Here is a 26441-nt window from a genome sequence, read left to right as displayed (position 1 = left end):
ATATTCAAAATCCTAAAGTAAATTTTGTATTTTAGTGTCATTTACAGATTTTTCTCCCCTAATTTTGACTTCAACAGTACATTCTATTTAATTTATAATTGTTATGAACAATGTTATACAAAAAGCCGCACGTTACTCTCTGTTTACTTAAGCATTTTAAACAAAATATCAAAAATAAAAAAATATGTAGGCTTTCCAACTGAGAATCACATTTTGCATGATTCTTAGAATCTTTTATATACCAAATACACTTTCACATGCCTTACCTATATAAACAATGCTTCTATGAAACAACACTATTTTTTGCAGAACAATGAACTAATAATATCACATAATGAAAGCACGTTTACCAGGGCAATGTGAATCCAGGCAGCTGAGAAATTCAGAGTGCTTTCCAGTACAATACTCTCCTCCGCCTACTGGAGAAGGATTATCACATGATCTTTGTCGTGTTTTAAATCCTAATCCACACGTCACACTACAGGTGTTCCAATTAGACCAGGATCTCCAATTACCATTTACTGCAAATAAACGTCATGTACTAAATGTTATTTTCATTGTGATTTAAATACACATTTCATTTTCCTTTTTAACCATATTTAAATATTATTAGGGCTAAAGCACGGGATAAAAACGCAATCAATATTAAAATGATAATGTCAAATAGCATATGAAAATTTAGATTTTCTTGGGAGTAGTAAACTTTAATAAATAATTACCGTTTTTCTTTTGCCATACAGTATTATAGTGTTTGAAAAAATCAAGTGAGAATAAAAAAAAACCCTTAATACTTTCCTTTTAATATTGAAGAAACTTAGTGATTATATACACAATACTCCACGCGCCCATATTAGAGAGTGAACTATTTTTACCCCAAAAGGTGGCCCTTTGAGTGATTTCTGTGAACAATAAAACTTACCCAACCTTTTATTCCTGCGTTATTATTGAATTAACCAAAAGATTAAGGAAGGCCATAAAATGCAAGTACTCTTAAAGTAACAAGCCTATATGAAATATATTAAATAAGCCCCCTCCCCAAAAGTGGCCCTCCTTAACCAATATCTTAAAAAAATCAACCCCGTCAATGCATTTATTTCTGTTAACAATAGTTCAAGGGAGAAGGGAGGACAAAATGACGGGTCAAATACACCATACCCTTTCATCTGGATGCGTTGGGTATAATAATATCAGATCAATAGAAGGAAAGCCATCGGAAGGAATTCTTATTTAATTTGAATTTTTACGCAAAATCTTGAAAAAATCGACATATTATTTATTTAATACATACTTAATTACATTGTAAATAATAGAAAAGCAAACCAATCTGAGTATTCACTCAGTGAGAAAGTATTCGACTCTGTCTGTTCAACGCGACAAGTAACCCTGCCAAACAGTGCAGATAGATTTATGCAGAATCTTACACGCTTGAATTTCCACATAATACAGAGCAGGCACTACCCTAAGAGACGAGTCAACTTAAAAGCACGATTCTACCAACACCAAACACCTTAATAATTGAGCGTTTTTCTTAGGTAATTGCATAAAGGTCCGTTTCAAATCTAACCACTGTCGATTAGCCATACCTCAATTTCTTAACACATATCACTATTTACCGTGCAAATTATGAGAAAAATATCATTAACCGACTCATCCATGAACTCGAAAGTGACGCCTTTGCATTTCCTATAGTGGAAATCAAAAGAATGTAGTCCAGTGACTAAGATAGGCATGGAAATCAGACATACATACATACTAAAGCACACAAAATAACCAAAATAATTCATACAAAGTAAAAAAAAGTAAATGAGCAACGGATTCCACTAAAAACTGGTAGGATGGACCAGGTGCACCGGTAGGGTAAGTGTCCCCTGTTTTTTTCTAGAAACACTCACCCACCGAATTGCTTATAAGAAGTCATGTCCAAGGTACACGAAAGAGGAAAGGAAAACAAACCAGATTCCATGGTGCAGATGAATACACCAAGTACAATTCAAGAGTTCATGATGACAATTATAAAACTTTTGAAGTTCCAGAAGCCTAATTATAAGAAGTATGAACTATGTTACCCATTATTTCACCACATCAATGAAAAAAGTGAATGCCTGTCGACGAAGTCGAAAATCTAAAACTCAAACTTAATTATCGTGTTAAAATTGTATACTAAATTTAAAATTACTCCCACCTTCTAAGTTTAAACACATATTATATACATATAGTTAATGAACAACTGAGCAGAGAAAGTCTGCAATGCAATTTTGTTTTACAAACGAAAGTTAAAAGAAATATGTATAAAATTGGGCATTAGTAGAAATATATATATTTTAAAATATATATGATTGTAAACATTTTATCAGTCACTTAGTAATTATGGGTTTGTTACAAATGTGACGCAGGCTGAACCACAGGAAATCCTTAAAGCCTGCTGGAAATATATCCAAAAATCTTTACAAAATCATCAACATTCCAACTCTTTGAGGTCAAATGATTAACATTGAAATACTTTGTTCAATCTTACAACAAATTTGGTATGATATAGGGTGTTCCATTCCACATGACATAACACTCAAACAGCCATATTTATAAACATTTGATTAAACTCTCCTGCTAATATAAGTGAATGGGGATTCTGTAATGTGATATAACCCCCAAATGATTTTTCACATTTTCACAGAAGTAAAAGGTATTGATACCAATAACAGGTCGGTTAAAACTCATAACAACTACATATTGCATATCGACCGTTTAACATAAATACCATTAGCCAACACTATATCATACTGAAACCAAATGTCTTTAAAATATTATCTCAAGCTCATCTAAAATAAGTCCATATAAGTCTAAGTTCATGCATTCAGTTATTGCCCTTTTTTGCAAATGAGAAAAAAATAGCAATTATATATTTCATGACGATTAGCAAATGCAAACTGGCTGTAATTTTTCATTTATGACACAAAATTTTAGTATTACTATTTAAGAAAATCAAATTGGAGATAAGCCTGCATTAAAAAACGCAACAAAATATAGCTTTAATGAAAATACTCGAAGATACAGGTGTCGATTTCACAAAAAGTAAGTGTAAAATGGATCGTAAATTATGACGTCACAATGCTATTTTAGCTGTGACGTCATTACTTACGATCAACATTACACTTTCGACTTTTTTTTGCGAAATCGACGGCAAAAATGTTACAAACCTTTTGGTTTATTAAAGCAGCGGATTCCAACATCATTACTATGTCTGCACTTATTATTTCCCCAGCCCGAATGCGAGCAGTCACTTAATGTGGATTCATGGCCGTCACAAATTATGTTGCTCAACCATATATGGCCTCTTCCAGAATTTGGTATGTAAACAGAAGCATTATGTATTCTACAGAAGATAACACGTAAATTAAATATATTTGAGATACGATCTTTCACCGAGCCATAAGTTTCTTTTCTCTTTCGTGTATCCCGGACGTATCATTTAATGAACAACTTGCTCAAAAAATGGCGGGTGTTTCTATATGGTAAGAACGCTTCTTCGGTGCACTGGGTCCACACTCCCAATTTTTAGTGGAGTCCGGGTTGCTCGCCCACTTTCGTTTCTTTGCATGTGTTTATTTAATTACTCGTCATTTTTTTTTGTGTTTATGCCTCAACCAAATCAGGACCATTGCGGTACCAGCTATTCCGTTGGTGAAATTTATGTTCTGTCAGATTTAAATTGGACTTGACTAGATTATGGATCGGATAAGTTTTCGGTAATTTGGACTTGACCAGATTATGGATCGGATAAGTGTTCGGTAATTTGGTGTTGGAGATATATGCAAAAAAACTTCAGTCTGATCTCTATGCAAAATTTTATGTAACGGTGACCATTTTGTTTGCTTAACGAAAAATCTCCACATCAGTTCTATGCAAATTATCCTTAGAAACATTCATACCAAGTTTGCTTCTAATTGGTCTAATAGTTTTAGGGTGAAGAGTTTTGAAAAAATGTTAACGACGACGACAACGTCCGCAAAATGATGTTAATAGTTCACATGGCCCTTCAGTCCTTATTAGATAAAAAAAACAACATGAAGATAGAACAAAATTAGTCATAGGGACAAAACATCTGCAACGTCCTTTTCCTACATAAATGACACAAAATTATTCTGTATGAAGTGACGTATCTCAGAAATATCGTAGTTAGGTAGAAAGTGATTGTTTGATCTTTTAACTCTGATTTTGTGTTTTAGGAAGTCTCGCTTACTCCCATTGGTTGAGACAATAGCGATATACATCAACATAGCATAACTATTTCCGGCACTTGTCTTGCATTTCTAGACTTACCCTTTACCAAGCTCCCGACATGCAACTTCTGCCGATGCGTTGTTAAAATTTGTGTTACACACTGTTCCCCAAATTCCCTTGTGGTATACTTCTAATCTCCCAAACACCGAGTTTGAAGTCCATGTACTGTCACTTAAACGTAATTTACCTGTAAAACCATTGAAAGGGAAGCCCTTCTTGAGTGCACAAAGAGAGACAAATCCGATACATAGTACCAAAATAGTCGGTACAATTGCCCATTTCAATCTTAACAATTAAAGGTGACCGATAAAAGTAATGTAATATTGGAAAATTCTTTAAAAATCCAATTACCCTACGTTGATAATATTTTAGTAAACAAAATCGGTATGAAGGTTGTCTTGTAACTTTTCCACAACCATTCACAAGGGATGGTGGGTGGTTATATATTTGCAGTACACTTTGGTTTGAATGCGCAACATTGTGTGGGTTTTATATGTATCTTTTCATATACTATTTAAAAAAAAGATTTAAAAAGTCATTTACTTTAATCTACAGAATAACTGGAAACATTTCTGCAATTCTTCTAATACATCAATTTCATCTAGTTTTTAACATAGCTTTTTGAAAAGTTCATTTGCTTTTGTTACTTCGTATGTATGGTTTTAGTTACTTTATGTTCTTTGTTGTGTATGTCGGTTTTCCATGTCTGGTCTTTGTCTCTGGATTACATTCTTTTGATTACCGCTTTAACCTCGGTTCCCTTGATTACTCTTTGAAACTTATACCATCACAGCATGTAAGCAAAAGATTATTGGGTCAGTAAGATATTCCCAATTCATATATTCAATTATAAAACGATTTGCCACCAATATATATACTTCAAATTTCAAAATAGACTCTTACTAAATGATAGTTCAAACTCATTTTTAATTCAATCATACTTTTCTTTAGTCGTTCTTTTATTGAGGCAGAGTTGTCTTTATTTGTAATGCGTTTCTAGGTTTACAAAAACCAAAAATCAGTACATACGATTGATTTGTACAATCAAAAAGAATTTTTAATTCCTTACGAGAAATCGTTATTCGACCATTTTTGTTGCTAAGTGCCGATTGTTGACAAAATACAGATAATTGTATATTAAATTTCTATGTTGACAATAATTGTAATTTCTCACGAATTTGGACATAAACAATTTTTTAGTGGGGATGATAACCTTCAAAAGAATTTTTGACACAGAATGAGGCGGTAAATCTTGCTTTCATAAGACAACCAACAATGAAAAATCGTCTTGGAAACAACATCTCTGCCGATTTGGCAATGTAAACATTGTGATTTGGATTTTAAATGTAATCGGATTTGAAAAAAATCACATTTTACGGAGAAGCTTTTTGTGATATGAATGAGCAACTTATTAAACATATTTTAAAAATCGGTTCGTGCCAATAAAACTGTAGACAATTTTTTTTTCAAATATTAACAATATGATATGTACCTGACGCCGAGTATAATTATTTTCGGGGTGACCTGTAAAACTGACCCATTGTGATGCTTGTCTGTTTTAATCATCTCTATTGCAGGTTATAATCCCCAGCAAATCTTTAAAGTGTCAGTCTCTTTAAGCATCAGGCAGTGGGTGAAACATTGTATGACGAAAACCACTATCTTAACAGATTTATTTGACTATTTCTACCATCAGAAACACGGAATAAAGACGAGATTTTCCATATCAGTTTAGGAAATTGAGTTATAATTTCTTGAAATAAACGAAATTGAACACTTCAAAGGCAAATAGCTCTGTCAAAAACCTCATTTCTCTACCATACAATTGAAAAATTTCTGAGCAAATCCAGTGTTGCAGAGATCAAATAATGGTCATTTCAAATAAAGAAAGCCTCCGTGAGTAACATTAGATCGTCGGATCGGTGGTCTTTGATATGGAAATCACTGACTTTCCAAATGTTGCCTGATTCTTACAAATACTCACACTTAAGAATTTACTTCTCCTTATTTAGGTCCATAAAATTTTAGCAGCACTTTTTCTGGGATTTTTTTTACGAATATACTTCATTTTTAAGGTTTGACTGATATACCTTCCGTTCCATTGAAGCAGCTAAGGCTAACGTCATCTCTATGTGTGCAGTTGTAATTTTTCAAAACTGAATGTGAGCAGTCACCTAACGTTGACTCTGAGCCATCACAAACCACGTTATTCAACCATATATGACCAATGCCTGAACTTGATACGTAAAAAGATGCACTGCTTGTTCTAAAGAAGAAAACGACAACAAAAAACGAATTTTATGAAGTCATTATTTAGTTGAAATTTAAATGATATGTCAACTTTCATTTTGAACTATCCCCTCTTTGTTAATCAGTAGTTAGGTTTCTGAAAGGGGTGTAATGCTAACTCTTTCTGGAAGTTTTGTTCAAAATTTTTATCATTAGTTTTCTCACATTCCATCATCACCATGTTATATATGACGCAATTGCATTATCCAATGTTATTAATGGAACATTGCAAGAGTTTGTACTTGGCTATGATATGAAACAAAAATAGATGATATTTATGTATTTACTCTGGAAAATGTCAAAATCTTAAAGAATAATTCAATATTTTGTTTTATTATAAATGCATCAATCATTTAAGAAGAACATGTCTGAATTTCTGAATATCTGTTGCATTATAACAAGAAATGGTTGCTTGGCCACAGAAACAGTTCGGACCGGCTACCAGGTTACGCCTGATCTTAGGGAACTGCTGCTCTATAGTTGCAGTTAACTACGCGGAATTTGTACCATGTTAGACCTCTTAGAGCATAGTTCATCACTACAGAAGTTAATGATTGTCATCACGAACTTGATGATCGTTCAGATGGGTCCATCTACTCTGCACCACAAAAACCAATTTGTTAACGTTGTCATGGTTTCCAATTCATTTTTCGCCTACCCTGGTCTTCACATTTTGAGAGCAACTCTGTGAATGTTTCCAACTCTAAGAGGACGTTTACTTACCGATGCACCTGGTACATGCTACAAGTTTTGGGCTCTATTTGCTCATTTGCTTTTGTTTCTTTGTACGTGTTATATTTTGGATATTTGTGTTGTGTGCGTCTGTTTTCCCTGTCCGGTCATTATCTTTGGAGAATATTCTTTACTTTCTGCACGAATCCTGATTCCCTTGATCATGCTTATGCAAATCTGACAAATTTAACAGTGAATAGATCAGGAAACCAGTTCACTCAAAGTTGTAAGAAAGCCCCATTACCATAATAGATGTCTTTGATTGTTGTAATTGATATAGATGTTTTTTCTTATTATTAATTTCAACTAATATCTAATTATTCATTCATAATTATCGTTGAATTTTTCAGTATGTTTCCTCAAAATATATAAGAGGAAACGATTAAGGACACTAATCTCTGGATTTGGAAAAAGAACTTGCAAAGAGTAATCAAGGGAACATAGATTCTAGCGGTTATCAAAAGAATGTATTCCAGGGTCGAATACTTGACATGGAAAACAGACATACACAACAAAGAACATAAAGTAACTAAAATAATACATACAAAGTAACAAAAGCAAATGAGGGTAAACAAATGAATTCCATAACATGAAAGAGTAATCAAGGGAACCAAGGTTATAGCGGTAATCAAAAAAATGTAATCTAGGGACAAAGACCAGACATGGAAAACAGACATACACAACAAAGAACATTAAGTAACTAAAATCATACATATAAAGTAACAAAAGTAAATGAGCAACTCGGACTCCATCAATAACTGGGAGCATGGACCAGGTGCACCGGTAGGGTAAGCGTCCTCTGGTTTTCTAGAAACACCCGCCCATAAAACGTCAAGTCCGAGGTAGACAAACGAGGAAAGGCAAAGTATAACCCGTTGAATAAATCAGTTTTCATGGTGCTGATGGATACATCATAACGATCCTCGAGTTCATGATGACGACCATAAAACTTCTGTAGTGATGACTTCAATCTTGTAGCAACTTAACCCTGTCCCAGAAGCCTATTTGTTAGAGTTCTAGCGCGATACAAAAAGTCTGTTTAGTTTCGGCAAGCTCTGACATAACGTATGAGTTGTGATATGAACACTCCATACGCAGGAGCCGAAGGGATGTTGCCACAAATGAAAGGAAAGTTGACAATTCTGAATGAAAAGTCATCACGTTTGTCGTAAAGTTTGGTCAATAATTGTTCTTTATCATCGATTTCTAAGTGTAGGTATGAGGCTGACTTCACAGTGTCTGTAGTATCCTTTATCTCAAGTTCTTTTGGGTAGATGCGATGTATCAAATCCCCGAAAATAGGATTGACTAAAGATAATACGTCATCAATATAGCGGAAACTGAGATTGAAGGATCTAGCCTAACGACATTCTTTCTTTCGGATAAAATCAGCTATAAAGTCAGCCTCATAAGAGTGAAGAAATAGGTCAGCAAATAAAGGAGCACAATTTGTTCCCATTGGAATGCCGACCGTTTGTTGAAAAACACGTCCACCACACTGGACAAATATATTGTGGATTAAAAATTCCAGCATTTTGTAAACATCTTCCTGTGTATATTTGGAGGATGATTTGGAATTATTTCTTACAAAATCTGAGGAATCTCTACCAAGAACTATATATTTGAATCTAGGTGTACCATCTTTTTTGGAAAAACAACGATGTATAATGTTTTTTTAAGTCGGGATTTTAACTGAGTATGGGGAATAGAAGTATACAGTGTTGAAAAATCATAGGTTTTAATGCTATTATATTCAGATAATAGTCTTGAACTGATTGTCTCCAAAAGATCTTTCGAATTTTTCAGGATACACATTAAATTAATACTACTACGGGAGTAACAAGTATTGTGGTAGGACTGCAGACCCTCTTTGACAGTTGTGAGTATAGAATTTTTGAAAGAGGTCTGTTGGTACATTTTGCAGATCCAGCTATCAAACGTTGTTTGTATGTATTCTTGTGAAGTTTAGGAATCCAGTATATAGACGGTAAATCACAATCATCGTCCTTGGTAGAGAGACCAAAAGAGGATAGCACAGATTTATGGTTCTCCACTATCTCTTCTTTGGAAAGAGTGGTAGCAGTATAGCTATTATTTTCTACGTCTACCTCTGATAACAAACGTTTTGTAGACAAAAAAAAATGTTGTTTTGGGCTTTGTCTGCTGGTACGACAACATATTTGTCATGTATAGTAGACAATGTTTTTGCTACATCGGGGTGTTTGAAAACTGATGTAGCCTTGGCACTCATTGACCTACTTAAAACTTTCATTCGTTTCAAAATTAAAGACCTCACGGCTTTAACCACTCTGACAGTGAATCAATGTCTTGTTCTCGTTTTATCCATTTTCTTGCATAGTCCTCGACGGCATCCATAATAACTTTAAAGTTACAATTCCAATTTATGGAGCTAGGATCACGGTACCTTTAGAAAGGGTACTACGTAGAGATTCGTATTCGATAATGGTTAAATCTCCCGTAACGACGTGACCAGAAGGACCATATTTGAATGGAGAGGTTTTGCAAGGACAGTCAGGTGGTTTAGTCCTCAATCTGCAATAACCTTTTATAATTGAAAATTTTGGATGCAATGGGTAAAGTATAGGAATATGAAATAATTGGTATGGATTTGTCTTTGAAATATGGAGGAATTTTCTTGGTAACGTTTTTGTGATGGAGGATATTGGCCAAATTAATTGCAGCTATACCTTTGTTGACAAACGGTAGTGGAAGAAATGATCGTTTTTGTTCATCTTGACTTTTCACACAAACTGGTTTAAAGAGTCTGTGGAAACCAATATCCAAATTGATGGCAACAAGTCTGTATAATGATGAGGTGGGGTCAGAAACAGAAAAAGAGTGTCAAGACTTGTTTTGTAAAGGGAGTGTAGTAGAGTGAGATGTATAGAATAAACTTTAGTTCTAATGTGATTAAGTCCAAGAGGTTTTTGTATGAAAGGAAGGAGACCATTTATGGAGACATCATGTAACTTAGGTGACGTATAGTGGCGATGGCCAAGATTCCTTTCCCGTCTTGGATTTATGTCAAATAAATTCATCGCATTTATGCTAATTTTATATTGGCTTGAAAGGTTTCCTATACTTTTGATGTTGTCATTGCATCCGTAAGGTATTGTAGTACCTAGTCTGAGTATCCAGTACGGGACTGTTTGTAGGATGGTAATTGTTTTCTAAAATACGAACTTTCATGGAGAGGATTGAATGATCTTGTTGATTAAAGTGTTGATAAACTGTCATACATTAAACCACATAAGTTGCATTCTAATCCATATATTAAGTTTGTTGATTTGCAACTTAAGTCATTGTGACTTCTTGTATGGAAGGTTTGTTTGTAGGGGAACTGGAGAAGTAAGGGTCGGTTATAAGAATGTTGCATGTTTTGCAATTTTTAATACCACATTTTGATATGGTACAATGTGGTTCGTCATCGTTGTAGTCAAATATATCGTTTAAAGTGATGGAACATGGTTTGATTATTTTAAAATAGTCAGAATTTTTGTACTGGAATAGATGGTCTGCAAACTGAATGTGACCCATGTTCAACATTTCACGAAGAATAAAGCACGAAATGTGTTCCATGATTGGCACGCTCACACGAAGCCCACGACACAAGATTAAAGAGGTGTGTATGAAAACAGTATTGGCCCAGCCGAGTTCAAGAGTACATGCTTTTGCTTTTAAGTATTCAATAATTTATTTATCTATATGGCTATTTAAGTGGTGTATATGACTTTGAATCAAATACTCAATCTGAATACACCGAAGATGCTTACCTTTCTCCGAGCTGTCCGCACATAACTTTTGCAGCTTCACTGTTGATTAGCTTATTACAAACTGTTCCCCAGATTCCAAATTTAAAAACTTCCAATCTGCCATATACTGCATCGGATGTTCTTGTTTTTATAGGTAACCGCAGCATTTCTAAATATTTATACAGCAGTTAATTTGAAATAACAAACAGAGAATAAATGGCATCAATGTCAAATTAGAAAACATCAATCAATTCATGCAATAATAATATCAGCGAATTACATTCACTTGAAATATGACGGGTGCCACTGGTGGAACAGGATATGCTTAGCTTTTCAGAGAATCTGATATCACTCCTATTTAGGAGTGTTTTGTGTGCGTGTTCATGCATTCATGTGTTCATGTAAAGCCCATAGTTTTGGAATTTGACCTATTTGAATTATTCAACTACTGTCGCTTCGGTGTTGTTTTGCGATACAGATAAGATAAGGAAGAAATGAACAACACATACAATTGATGTCTATATAAGGATTGTCCTTTATTCTTGACTATGTTATGCGCGGTTCGTGAAGCGTAAACTATCCCAAACCTAGTTATGCGAGCATTACTTGTTTGTAAATAAGAACCAAATCTTATAATTTAATTTCTAACGGGTTAAGGCAATTTTCCATTCACCGAAATCTTATTCAGTTTGGAATTCTTTTAATTGTTAACTGCGGACCGATCGACGTTAATGACGTCACAGATCAAGTTTGTTTAAGGAGAATAACCTATCTTGCCCAGATAAGAAATAAACAATCACATTAAATTATATTTTCATCATAATCCTTACGGGTAGAGCTGATTTGATCCAAACACTAACGGGATTCTTAATGTAATACTTTGAAAAACTTGCAAGAACATTTGAAACCGACAATTTGTCAAAGATTTCTGTCTACCTTATTACCTGTTGAATCGTTGAAGCAACTGATAGCTATATCGTTATTGTGTGAACAGTTTTGTTGTCCCCATCCGGAATGTGAGCAAGCGCCTAAATGCTCCTCTTTTCCATTACAAACCACATCACCTAGCCATATTTGTCCAGTTCCATGGGTTGATGCGATGAAACTTGCAGCATTTAATGAACTGAACAAAATTTATTGAACAGAGTTCAAAATAACAGTAAAAAAACTTTACTCAACATTGGTATAGGTTTTTTTTGGTTCGAAAAATAAACTTTTAAATAATCACCATATAAAAGAAAACAGCTTAAAAAAAACCGTAAATCAGTTATATAGTTGGGTAATCAAGGGAACCAAAAATCAAAAGAACAAAATATAAAACAACTAAAATAATACGTACAAAGCAATAAAACTAAATGATCAACTGGGACTCCACTAAAAGCATGGATCGGGAACCAGTATAGAAAGTGTCCATTGAACACATCAGTTCGCATGGATACCCCGCAACGATCCACGAGTTCATGTTGACGACCATATTTTTTGAACTAATCAATTTCTCCGAAACAACGAATATTGGAACCCACGAATAAAATTACGTTCACAGTGCACTTGTTTATCAGTAGAACGTAACTAAATAAAGAAAACAATATGAATAACAACGTACTTTGTACCTAACTGTCTACACGCAACTATCGCAGTTTTATCGTTCAAAAAACTTCCACACACGGTCCCCCAAATGTTGTTATGTAAAATCTCCAATCTACCTGTTGAAGTCGAAGTCTTTCTGTTGTCAACTAATTGAACGGCCCCTACATAATGAAACGCTAGTTGTAAATTTTCATTTGCAGTTTTCCATTTTAATTATTATTATTTATTGTTACCGTAAACGTATTGAATTTGAAATGTACTCATTCTCGCTATAGAGTAAATACTGGCCTTATCAGATATCATATTACACAAGAAAGCTAATGCAATATAATACTCCGCTAGGGACAATATTCATCAATATAAATGCAATAACCTTTTATATATATAGCCTTTATATAAAATATATATACATATATTAGTCGAAAAAAAACAGACCAGCACAACAAATATTATGAAATAAACAAAATAACACGAACAAGAAACCAAACAAACAAATAAACATAAAATAAAAAAATGAGCTCGATGAGTTGCTTATAAAGTCACGTTCGGGTAGACGAAAAATAAAAAGGAGAACTATGTCACGGTGAACAAATCAGTTTTTGTGGTACAGATGACGATTGACGAGTTCATGATGATGACCATAATTTTTTTTGTGATGAGATTAACTATGTTGCAACATGACCCTGTTCCAGTGGCTTAATTGGAAGAAGTCTGGGACTATACAAAACGTAATTGCAGCAAGCTCAAGCAAAACATATGAGTTTTGATATAAAAAATATCCGCAATTACTGTTGAGGTCTAATAATGTACATATTGAGTGATATTTGCACTTGTGCAATACGACTTTATGATTTTTCTTTGATGGTTTCATTTTCAATAATTCTAGATAAATAAAATAAAGATTTCATTTTATTCTGAAACATGAACAATTAACTTTCATTTTTACTTAGTCCTGGAACGAGTAGATTGATCAAATTTTCCTGTACTTTCTCGCTCTGTTATAATCATTTCACAGCTGGAACATTAGGACATTGCCATTTATGTTAGATATACAATTATTCAATACGGATCCTTAACCGAATTAGTCGTTAAACTTCTATACAAGCCACTTATAGACCACCTTAAGCAGGTAGACCTAGGGTAAGGGACACAACTCTTACAAATTGGAACGTTTGCATTCACCATTTTACATCACTCTCATGTAAGCATCCAAATGACTTGTACTGATTTCATTCTAATTCAAAGGAAAGCTTGAACGCCTTTAATGCAATTGAATATGAAACAAACATATCAATGATTTCAAGATTTATGTCCCTTACCATTGGTCTACCTTCTTAAATCCCTTTTTGTACAGTATACGGTTGTTTACATGTTCGACTGACCTATAAATAAGAGGTCACGTTGCTTATTGTAAACTATTGGTTTGACTTCAGTTTGTTTGTTTTTTCTCCGGGTTCTCAATTGTTCTTGTTCTCGATTTAGTGTCATAGTTTTCACCATTCGTCGAATCTGTTCTTGACATTTTATGAGCAGCTCGTAGAGTGTTTCTAGAAAAGCAGAAAACGCATGCCCACGTGTATACCTGGTCCATATTCACAGTTTGATGTTTAATTGGTGGTTTTTTAATTTTGCGTTGAGTGTGTTTTTTTTTTTTCTTCATGTCTGGTCTTTGTCCCTGGATTCTGTTGATTTACTCTACAATCTTGGTTCCCTTGATTACCCTTCCATGTCTGGTCTTTGTCCCTGAATTACATTCTGTGTTGATTTACTCTACAATCTTTGTTCCCTTGATTACCCTTCCATGTCTGGTCTTTGTCCCTGGATTCTGTTGATTTACTCTACAATCTTGGTTCCCTTCATTACCCTTCCATGTCTGGTCTTTGTCCCTGGATTCTGTTGATTTACTCTACAATCTTGGTTATCTTGATTACCCTTCCATGTCTGGTCTTTGTCCCTGGATTACATTCTGTGTTGATTTACTCTACAATCTTGGTTCCCTTGATTACCCTTCCATGTCTGGTCTTTGTCCCTGGATTACATTCTGTGTTGATTTACTCTACAATTTTGGTTCCCTTCATTACTATTAGCAATAGCAGTTTTTGCAGAGGTGTCAACACCACATTTAAGGAGAAAAATACTTATAGAAAAAGAAACAGATATGATGAAAGGCATATATTTCTGGGTGTTGTTGTATTTGTAATTTGTGAATGACCCTTTAACCTGATCACTCTTTTAACCAGATAGAACCAGATCCGCCATATTGCGCAACATGAATCATCCAAATTCATTGCTGAGGGTATCAATTAAACATGTTTACCTAGGATTATTTTGTTTTAATGGGTGCTTTTTAGTCAAACTGTTGTTTCCAAAATACAACGTACAGTTGAGGCCTCAACAATTATAGTGTTGATTATGTTAAGTACCTTCTCTTTGACAAATAACCCCAACATCTTCACCATGGTGACAATCGTTCATTCCCCATCCTTTGTGATCACAATCTATCAGTGAGCTCTCAAAACCACTGCAAGCTAAATCATCTAGCCAGATTAAACCAGATCCACCACCTGCTGTGTAAGTGTCAGCACCTTCTTTTTTGCTGATAAGTAAAGACATTTCATAAACAGTTTCTCACAGAGATAAAACATGTTGAAGTTAAAAAATTTATCGGGTAAATTTTATATTCAAAGAAAAAATAAATGTCCTTATCACATACTTAATCTTGATACGTCCATTTTTACATACTTGGTAATTCTGGGTAAAAATGTAAATTATCCGTGTTGGTGAATAATATTTTCAATCGTCGGGCCCAATAAATAGTTATCACTCACTTTTTTAGTAATGGTAATTGAATAAGCATGCAAATAATCATTCTATTTGAATATTAGATTGCCATGAATGAGGTCGATGACATTTATCGAACTCCCAACAGTGATCTGTACAGGTAATAAAAGTAAGAAAAAAGTAAAAAAAATAATAATAGCAATAATAGTAAAATAAAATATAGATACAAATGCTTCAAAGTGATTTGGAACCAAACGTTCATTTATTCTGGATACATCAATTGGAAATAAGATAAATTATACTATGATAATTGACTACAAGCGACAAAAGTGTCGGGTAAAATATATAGCCCTTTTGTCGTATTTACTTGAACAAAGCGATTTTTATTTCTTGTTTTGATATTACTAATTCTTTTTTTATATATAAAATTGATGATTATTATACATTCCTTTTTAAAGACATAAATACATGTCCATGTATGCGATAAATAGGTTATTACAGGCATTTTCTATATATGTTTGCTACTAGCCTTCGACTATGTCTCGGGTGTGATTTTACATTTTAGTGTTATATAGGAAATGCCATGACATAACCCACAATCACGTATACATGTTGTTAATGAAATGGAAAAATATTATCTTAAAGAAAAAACAAAAAACAACACAATGAAGAAAAGACTAACAAAAAACAAAACAAAACAATACAATACAAAAATTTCAAAAATGAATAAAAAAATGACACATCATTATGTAAAGTTGAAAATGAGTTGAAAAAATATTTTTTTTGCAAAACAACTTTTATGTTGCCTTATCTTTTATTTCTGTTTTTGAAAATTAAACAAGTAAAAAATTAATAATGTCTACCCAGTGATATATCTACTGCTTAAATGAAAACAGACATGTGAGTTAAACAACCAAGAACATATTGAGAATAACGAGAAGACAAAAAAAGTGTTGATCATTCTTCATATTTGAATAAATTTCAAAATATCTAAAATACTGAGGCTTTCTTTTGTGTATTGCCAATGACAGAACCTCTTGGTGAGGTGATATATTTGGCTTCATATTTTGCATTTTAAATAGGTCGATACATTTAAGCTTAGATAAAGTATTTCCTCATAAATTGCTTCTAGGTATTTAAGCTTATTATGCAATAGCACTTATTTCGCGGGTGTTTTTTACGATTGGTGCTTTCCAAATATTTTTGCGAGTATTTAATTGCAAAATTCTCGGCAATAAGTAACCGCAAAAATGATTTTTATAACAGCAACCATGGTAGCATGTTCGTAAAAGATGTAATATGCACACAATGGTAAATGCTGGTCAAGGGAGTGCCAACATGAAACACCACTCAAATACTTAACATGCGTTCCCAGATTTACAAGACAGTGGAATTATAAACGGAATTACCATCTACAATTTATAAAATTGTTTTAAATAATAAGCCAAAACAAACCACCTCTACACCTTATTTTTTTCTAAACGAATCATCACATATTGTCCCCATTGACCATCTATAAATATATCTTCAATCGTGCTATGATTGAGTACGTATATGTTGTGTTTACATATTCCATATAAGAGTAATCAAGGGAGCCAAGTTTGTAGCGGTAATCAAAAGAATGCAATCCAGGGACAAAGACCAGACATGGAAAACAGACATACACAACAAAGAACATAAAGTAACTTAAATTATATATACAATGTAACAAAAGCAAATGAGCAACTCGGACTCCGCATAAAACTGGGAGCATGGACCAGGTGCACCGGTAGAGTAAGCATCATCTGCTTTTCTAGAAACATCCGCCGAGTTACTCATAAAAAGTCAAGTCCGGGGAAGACAAACGAGGAAAGGAAAACTATTACCCGTTGAATAAATCAGTTTTCATGCTGCAGATGAATACATCATAACGATCCACGAGTTCATGATGACGACCATAAAACTTCTGTAGTGATGACTTCAATCTTTCATATTTCAGTTTTTTCGTAACACGCTGATGTCGAATATTTATGTATACAGAGAAGAATCGAAAGTGCGTTTCTTGGCTGTGTTTCATCCTCAGCTACAGAGACATTGAACAACATAGAAACAATGAATTCATGTAAACACTTTTAATAAACTAGCCTTTTAAAAAGAAAAAAAACATCATACTTGTTATGCAAAGGGTGGAATTTATCTGTTTTAAGAAAAAAAAAAACCAAATATTAACAAAAACGTACAGTGGTTCCGAAATCAACAGGCCAGGAAAACAGACATACACAACAAAGAACATAAGTGACTAAAATCATACATACATAGGTTATCGTGTTAAACACAAGTCGATTAAAAAAAAAATGTATACGATTTAACCATCTTTATCTTTGTTCGTAACGTAGAATTTGCGGAAAGGAATATTTTTTTTTTCATATTTCAGTTTTTTCGTAACACGCTGATGTCGAATATTTATGTATACAGAGAAGAATCGAAAGTGCGTTTCTTGGCTGTGTTTCATCCTCAGCTACAGAGACATTGAACAACATAGAAACAATGAATTCATGTAAACACTTTTAATAAACTAGCCTTTTAAAAAGAAAAAAAAAACATCATACTTGTTATGCAAAGGGTGGAATTTATCTGTTTAAAAAAAAAAAAAACCCAAATATTAACAAAAACGTACAGTGGTTCCGAAATCAACAGGCCAGGAAAACAGACATACACAACAAAGAACATAAAGTGACTAAAATCATACATACAAAGTAACAAAAGCAAATGAGCAACTCGAACTCCACTAAAAATTGGGAGCATGGACCAGGTGTACCGGTAGGGTAAGCGTCCTCTGCTTTTCTAAAAACACCCGCCGAGTTTCTCATAAAAAGTCAAATCCGGGGTAGACAAACGAGGCAAGGTAAACTATGACACGTTGAGTAAATCAGTTTTCATGCTGCAGATGAATACATCATAACGATCCACGAGTTCATGATGACGACCATAAAAATTTTGTAGTGATGACTTCAATCTTGTAGCAACATAAAACTGTCCCCCCGAAGCTTATTTGTTAGAGTTCTAGCGCGATACAAAAAATCTGCGTGGTTAAGGCAAGCTTTGGCATAACGTATGAGTTGTGATATGAACACTCCATACACAGGTGCTGAAAGGATGTTGCCACAGATGAAAGGAAATTTGACAATTCTGAATGAAAAGTCACCACGTTTCTCGTAAAGTTTGGTCAATAATTTTTCTTTACCATCGATTTTTAAGTGTAGGTCAAGATATGACGATATTTTTTCATTCGGATCAGATGAGCTATAAGGTCAGCCTCATAAAAGTGAAGGAATAGGTCAGCAAGTAAAGGAGCACAATTTGTTCTCATTGGAATGCCGACCGTTTGTTGAAAAGAAAGTTATCTAGGGGCAGAGACCAGGCAGGAAAAACAGACATACACAACAAAGAACGTAAAATAACCAAAATCATACATAACAAAGTGACAAAAGCAAATGAGCAACTAAAAACTGGAAAAGTGCTATGAACTACCTCATTTCAAGCTGTATACAAACGACCATTGCATCCTGTTTACCAAAATTGTCATCACATACCGTCCCCCATATTCCGTTATGAAATACTTCTAGTCTTCCTCTGATCGAGAATTGTGACGTCATATTTTTCGCTAGTCTGATATTACCTGAAAAAATAAGTATATATTTACAAAGTGTTGGATGTATTTTCCCATGTATTCAATACAAGGTTATTGGTTGTTCGAGATATCTTTACTTGCTCGATTGATTTGTTTTGATTTTTAGTTTTGATTTTTTAACCTTTTTAACATAGGTTATCGTGTTAAACACAAGTCGATTAAAAAAAAATGTATACGATTTAACCATCTTTATCTTTGCTCGTAACGTAGAATTTGCGGAAAGGAATATTTTTTTTTTCATATTTCAGTTTTTTCGTAACACGCTGATGTCGAATATTTATGTATACAGAGAAGAATCGAAAGTGCGTTTCTTGGCTGTGTTTCATCCTCAGCTACAGAGACATTGAACAACATAGAAACAATGAATTCATGTAAACACTTTTAATAAACTAGCCTTTTAAAAAGAAAAAAAACATCATACTTGTTATGCAAAGGGTGGAATTTATCTGTTTTAAGAAAAAAAAAACCAAATATTAACAAAAACGTACAGTGGTTCCGAAATCAACTGGAGCGATTTTAGACAAACTTATGAGATTAGAAATAATTAAACAATAAACGTATGCTTATTTCCTGAATGATTTATCAAAGTGCTTGTCTGAGACTTGCTGAATAGCCTTTCTTTCAGCAGACATTTCTACGTACACATGTCATAAATTTAAACTTCAGCTACAGAAAGACAGGATGATATCAATCACTGATTTAACACTGATGCTGAAATAAATGCCAGGAGAGGTCTGCCCAAGTTGTGCGGAATAGTGGTGAAAAAGAACCGGGAAACAGTACGCATGTTATCTTGTCTGTTGCAACTATTTTCTTTTGTCAACCTCGGACTTGACTTTTATGAGCAATTCGGCCAGTGTTTCTTAAAAAGCAAAAGACGTTTACCCAACTCATGCACCTGGAATATGACCCAAGTTTTTAGTGGAGTCCGAGTTGCTCATTTACTTTTGTTACGTTGTATGTATTATTTTAGCTACTTTATGTTTTTGTTGTTTATGTCAGTTTTCCATCTCTGGTCTTTTTCCTGAATTACATTCTGTTGATTTCCGAAAGAATCTTGGTTCCCTTGATTACTCTCTTAAACATTCGACTGAGCAAATCCAGTGTTGTAGAGATCAAAGAGTAATCAAGGGAACCAAGGTTAAAGCGGTAATCAAATGAATGCAATCCAGGGACAAGGACCAGGCCAGGAAAACAGACATACACAACAAAGAACATAAAGTGACTAAAATCATACATACAAAGTAACAAAAGCAAATGAGCAACTCGAACTCCACTAAAAATTGGGAGCATGGACCAGGTGTACCGGTAGGGTAAGCGTCCTCTGCTTTTCTAAAAACACCCGCCGAGTTTCTCATAAAAAGTCAAGTCCGGGGTAGACAAACGAGGCAAGGTAAACTATGACACGTTGAATAAATCAGTTTTCATGCTGCAGATGAATACATCATAACGATCCACGAGTTCATGATGACGACCATAAAAATTTTGTAGTGATGACTTCAATCTTGTAGCAACATAAAACTGTCCCCCCGAAGCTTATTTGTTAGAGTTCTAGCGCGATACAAAAAATCTGCGTGGTTAAGGCAAGCTTTGGCATAACGTATGAGTTGTGATATGAACACTCCATACACAGGTGCTGAAAGGATGTTGCCACAGATGAAAGGAAATTTGACAATTCTGAATGAAAAGTCACCACGTTTCTCGTAAAGTTTGGTCAATAATTTTCCTTTACCATCGATTTTTAAGTGTAGGTCAAGATATGAGGCTGACTTCACAGTGTCTGTAGTATCCTTTATCTCAAGTTCTTTGGGGTAGATGCAATGTATCAAATCCCCGAAATTATGATTGTTTTAAGATAATACGTCATCTACATAGCGGAAACCGAGATTAAAGGATCTAGCCTAACGACATTCTTTTTCATTCGGATCAAATCAGCTATAAAATCAGCCTTATAAGAGTGAAACAATAGGTTAGCAAGTAAAGGAGCACAATTTGTTCCCATTGGAATGCCGACCGTTTGTTGAAAAACACGTCCACCACACTGGACCAATATGTTGTGGATTAAAAATTCCAGCATTTTGTAAATATCTTTCTCTGTATATTTGGAAGATGATTTGGAAATATTTCTTACATAACATGAGGAATCTCTACCAAGAACTATATATTTGAATCTAGGTGTACCATCTTTTTTGGAAAAACAACGATGTATAATGTTTTTAAGTCGGATTTTTAACTGAGTATGGGGAATAGAAGTACACAGTGTTAAACAAATCATGGGTTTTAATGCTATTATATTCAGATAATAATCTTGAATTGATTATCTCCAAAAGATCTTCCGAATTTTTCAGGATCCATATTGAATTAATACCACTACGGGAGTAACAAGTGTTGTGGTAGGACTGCAAACCCTCTTTGACAGTTGTGAGTATAGAAGTTAAAAGTTTTGAAAGAGGTTTGGTGGTACATTTTGCCGACCCAGCTATGAAACGTTGTTTGTATGGATTCTTGTGGAGTTTAGGAATCCAGTACATAGACGGTAAATCACAATCATCGTCCTTGGTAGAGAGACCAAAAGAGGATAGCACAGATTTATGGTTTTCCACAATCTCTGCTTTTGAGAGTGTGATAGCAGTATAGGTCTGATCATTGCTATTATTTTCTACGTCTACCTCTGATAATAAACAATAATGATAATAATAATGGTCTTTTCAGCCAGAGAAGGCATCCTTTTTATTTCTTTGTACGTATTACATGGTTATGTTATGTTCTTTGTTGTGTTACTCTACTCACCCGGTGTATCCCAGTTTTTTTAGTGGATTCCGAGTTGCTAATTTACTTTTGTTTCTTTGTACGTATTATTTTATGTTGTGTATGTTTGTTTTTCCTGTCATGTCTTTGTCCATGGATTGTGTTCTTTTGATGTCCTCCAGAGGTTTTATGAAAATAGTATACACAAAGTCTAATAGTTGACTTGATAAAACGACACTTCCATTCTTGAGTTTCATCTTGTTTGTCTTTAATTTTAGAAACCGAAAATGGGAGACAGATAGCTGAGTCGTTTTCGAAGCACTTTTTTTTCGTAATAAAAAATATTATCGTTTCTCTCGAAAAAGTTATTAATTTAAGTTTACTTTTTTTATGATTAAATTAACTATAAAATAATAAATTGTATTCGATAATTTTTTTCTTGAATTTCTGTCCAGCACGCTGGTCGGTAGAAAGATGTCTCGGGTACATGCAATAGATGCCCAAGTAACAAAAAATCATATCTTAACGATTTTCTTCCGACCAACATCTGCACCGCACATACATGTACATGTACCACTCACGGTCTAAATGAATTATCGATCTTGAAATTGCAAGTCATCAGTACGAAGCATTCGAAGTGTTCAGTTAAATGCCAGTTCGTGATAAACAAACTGGCGAAAGGACTAGCTGTAACCCAACTTCGTGGATATGCAATCAGAAGTCAACGTTCATAAAATGACTGATTTTTGCTGTTAGTTCTTTTTGAACTAATGGTAATGGTACTAATAAATCGAACAATGGTATACACCGTCTAAATACTACTCACAGAGATATTTTTGGAAAGTTTAACCTATTGTTTGTCCACCGTTGATTAGTAAAAAGAATCCACTGTTAAAACCATAGGTTGATGTCACAACAATGGTTTAATCGTACTTAATAAATACAAAAGGTATTAACGTTCATTATGGAAATTGGGGAAAGGGTAAAGTTTATTGGGAAAGGAGATGTCAATTTAAGGATGGTCGCTGGTCATATTCAGTCATAATATCAGATTTCCGGACTCCTCTGGTTTATCCATTTTATAGCATTAATATTTCTTTGCCCTGTGAACTTTTTTTCATAATTTCATTAAAAAAGGCCTTTAAAGTTTTTTGGAATTGTTTTTTTATATCCTTGTTAAATCTTCAGTTATAAAACATATTGAGACAAAACCTATGTAAAATCTAGAGAATTCTTTTCACGCCGAATATTCAAATGCTTTTATCGAAAAAACGAACACACTGACCCATCTATTTTTTCTACGTATATTGTACTAGCATGAAAGATTTCAAAACATATTTCACAACCGATTGAAATCCTTGTTATTCCAACGGACATCCTTAATTTATCAATTTGGCTTGCAATCCTTTAATAAAGATTATAATACCTTCTGTTCCATTAAAGCAACTGATGCTTACATCATCGGTGTGACTGCAACTATTATTTCCCCATCCAGAATGTGAGCAGTCACTTAAAACGGATTCAGATCCGTTACAAACCAGGCCACTTAACCATATGTGCCCACTGCCTCGAGTTCGTGAGTAAAATGATGCATTTTTTGTTCTAAAACAATTATGTAAGAGATAAAACACATTACCGTATAAGTTTTCCACCCTAAAGCGGTTTCGTACCTATATTTGTGAAATATACATTTATTTCTCTATGAACTTTTTAAACGGCTAGATATTTGCGATATCATACCATAGTTATGCTGGTTGTTTTTGATTGTATATCATTTTTCTTTAAAAGTTAATTGGTCGAAAGTAGCGTTATTGCAATTGTAACGTTGCTTTTCCATCACTATTAGTGACGTCATAGAGAGACGACCGCCATGACAGATGCCGAATTTCAAGCGGCCAAAATGTTCAAATTAAATTAAATCGAGCTGTTATATGAAAAACAATTCTCAACAAACTGCTCAAATAACACTAAAAAATGTCACTAAAAGTGAAATCCTTTTCCGATAAAATACTTAATTCTGAGATACCAGAAGTTTCTGATATATTCATGGCATTTACAGTATCACAAATAGCCCCAAAAACGGTATGGTGCAATGCCTTATATTACACATGGACGGGGAATAGTGGAATGGGGAATAGGGATAAGGAATCGGGAGATAATTTGAATCGGAATAATATTTATAATTTAAAAAATGATAAAATAATGCATTATAATGTAATGATGTGGCAAGGAAGAATAAACGTTTCCCAATTTGGAAAAAGCTCAAGATGCTCAATATTTTTTTTTGTACGTACTATTTTGGTTGTTTAATGTTCTTTGTTGTGTTTGTCTGTTTTTCACGTCTGCTCTATGTCTCTTGATTAGTTTCCATTGATTTCCGCTGGAATCTTTGTTTCCTTGATTACTCTTTCAAGGAGTAACCAATCATCAATCAGATTCGTAGAATGTTACGAATCCAAAACTAAGTGATATATAAGAAGCACTCAAGCCTAAAATAACTAAATCGGAAGGCAAATCCAGCATCGAGAAATACTATTCTCAGGTCTAAAATAAATGCACAACTCCCTTATATTTGTTTGGAATATAAAATTCAGATGCACATATATATCTCAATAATAATTGAATTTGCGGAAAATTTGACATTTTGTAGGTGAAATCCATAGCATTAAACTCTGTTAAAATAAAGATTTCCTGAACATCGAGTTTTGATGTCTAAAAAGTAAACATTTTTTACAAAAAATAAAATATAGCTGTTTTGTCATTAATTATCTACACACCTAAATCCAAGAATTAGTGTTTTTTGTGTACTGTAACATTTACATTGTACTATAAACTATTCAAAAGGTAAAAAACTTATGAAGCTTTTCACTTTGGCTGGGCCGAAACCTATACATGTAACAATATTTGCAAAAATGTTTGTTAAATCAGTCGTATTATCTGTAAAAGCAAGTCCAAATCAATTGGTTTCTAGGTCTTCTAAGATTGAGTAATTGCACGTAGAATTTCGACAGTTGAGATGAGAAAGAAGTCTATGTCCAATGACAGCAGAAAAACTTCGAATTTCCGGAATATATTGGGGGGTGGTTAAAAATAAAACAAAACAGATAAAAAAAATAGTCGTAATTATTTCTTTACCGCTCAAAATAGACAGAAATTGGATATCTCCGTACCCTCCAATTTTTTTTAATAAAATATTCAAATCAGCATATGTGTCAGTATATTTTATTTGATAGTCTCGATAAAATAAATATTGTAATTAAGTCAAGTACAGCATGTACAGTACCAAGCTATACATTCGGTTAATGTATACATCTTTATTAGAGCTGTATCCAGACATCGTTATCTTCTGCACTATAAGAATCAAGACACTGTTCCCTGGATATAACACATTTTCTGAACAAGCATATTCTGTGCAGACTATAATTTTTCATTAAATTTATAGAACTTACTTTTCTCCAAGTTGCAGGCAAACAACCTTCGCCGCTGCTTCGTTGAACTTCTTATTGCACACTGTTCCCCAAATTCCTTTGTATTTTATTTCGAGTATGCCATAAACCGAGTCTGAAGTTCTTATTTTTGATTGTAATCTTAGTTCAACTGTATAATAAGAAAAACGCAATATGGCTATGTTATATGATATATTCCTCATTGCAGATGACTTATGCACTGACTAGGCACAAACGATTCAATAGGCACACGCTGTAATGAATTTATAAATGTTTCAGGAGCCGAGAGTAATAATCAACCTCTAGTAGAGGTTTTGAAACACACTGGAATGGGAGACAAAGTCCACTTTGAAAAACAACTTGAGATAGATGGCTAGCTTCGATCACATTGATAGAAAATAATCAAAAACAAAACTAAGACAAAAGGCCCCCAGGAGCCTGAATCGCTCACCTTGTTAAAGTTTGTCTTTTAAGGGCAATAAATTTAACAAGGATTTGTCCAAAAATTTTGACTCGAAAAGACTTTGATAGGACTCTCAAAAGGATCAATTCAGTGATAGAAAGTTTCTTTCTATCCATTATAGTTTCCAAGATATTGGCTGAAAATTGTAAAAATTCATCTTTCAAGGGCAATAACTCTTACAAGGAGTCATCTGACATCTTTGATCCCTTAAGACTGTTGAAGGCCTTATGATAAAGGCCATTTCAGCAATAGAAATAATTTGCTAAACCTATCGGTTAAGGAGACATTTGCAAAAAATACAGGTCTGACCCCTATGCTCTATTTTAGTAAGGGCAGCCATGTTCTTCGACAGATCAAAAATCCCCACGATAGATCTATGCATAATACCCCAAAGAACAACCATACCAAGTTTGGTTCCAATTGGTCAAGTAGTGTCAGAGGAGAACATTTTTAAAGAATTAACATGAAAAATAGTAAAAAACGTTGAAAAAGGGCAATAAATCCAACATGGCGTCATAGATTAAAATGAAAATTTGACCACAGATAGATCTCATCATGCTGAACACTTTCACTCCTGCCAAATTTGGCTAAACCTAACCGTTTTTATGCGAAAAACTACTGTCTGACCCCTATGTTCTATTTTTAGTAATAGCGGCCATTTTTTTCGACCGATC

General features: G+C 33.9%; 1 protein-coding gene across 1 annotated transcript in view; it reads right to left on the bottom strand.

Annotated features, from left to right (window-relative positions):
- The window catches only part of LOC148602173 (scavenger receptor cysteine-rich type 1 protein M160-like), a 45269-nt gene that overhangs the window by 4020 nt on the left and 14808 nt on the right, over nt 1-26441 (bottom strand). The window contains exons 9-19 of the mRNA XM_088556459.1: nt 25308-25455; nt 23285-23460; nt 18951-19098; nt 15083-15255; nt 12676-12820; nt 12017-12195; nt 11094-11241; nt 6369-6544; nt 4318-4465; nt 3195-3370; nt 351-521 (exon numbers count right to left, since the gene is read on the bottom strand). Coding sequence (XP_088412585.1) covers nt 351-521; nt 3195-3370; nt 4318-4465; nt 6369-6544; nt 11094-11241; nt 12017-12195; nt 12676-12820; nt 15083-15255; nt 18951-19098; nt 23285-23460; nt 25308-25455 — 1788 coding nt within the window. The remainder of the gene's footprint in view (nt 1-350; nt 522-3194; nt 3371-4317; nt 4466-6368; nt 6545-11093; nt 11242-12016; nt 12196-12675; nt 12821-15082; nt 15256-18950; nt 19099-23284; nt 23461-25307; nt 25456-26441) is intronic.

The sequence above is a fragment of the Perna viridis genome, chromosome 12 (genome assembly GCF_037379345.1).
Source record: "Perna viridis isolate PV_CMFRI_1.1 ecotype Kerala chromosome 12, ASM3737934v1, whole genome shotgun sequence".
NCBI lineage: Eukaryota > Metazoa > Mollusca > Bivalvia > Mytilida > Mytilidae > Perna > Perna viridis.
This window is presented reverse-complemented; position numbering and strand designations above follow the sequence as displayed.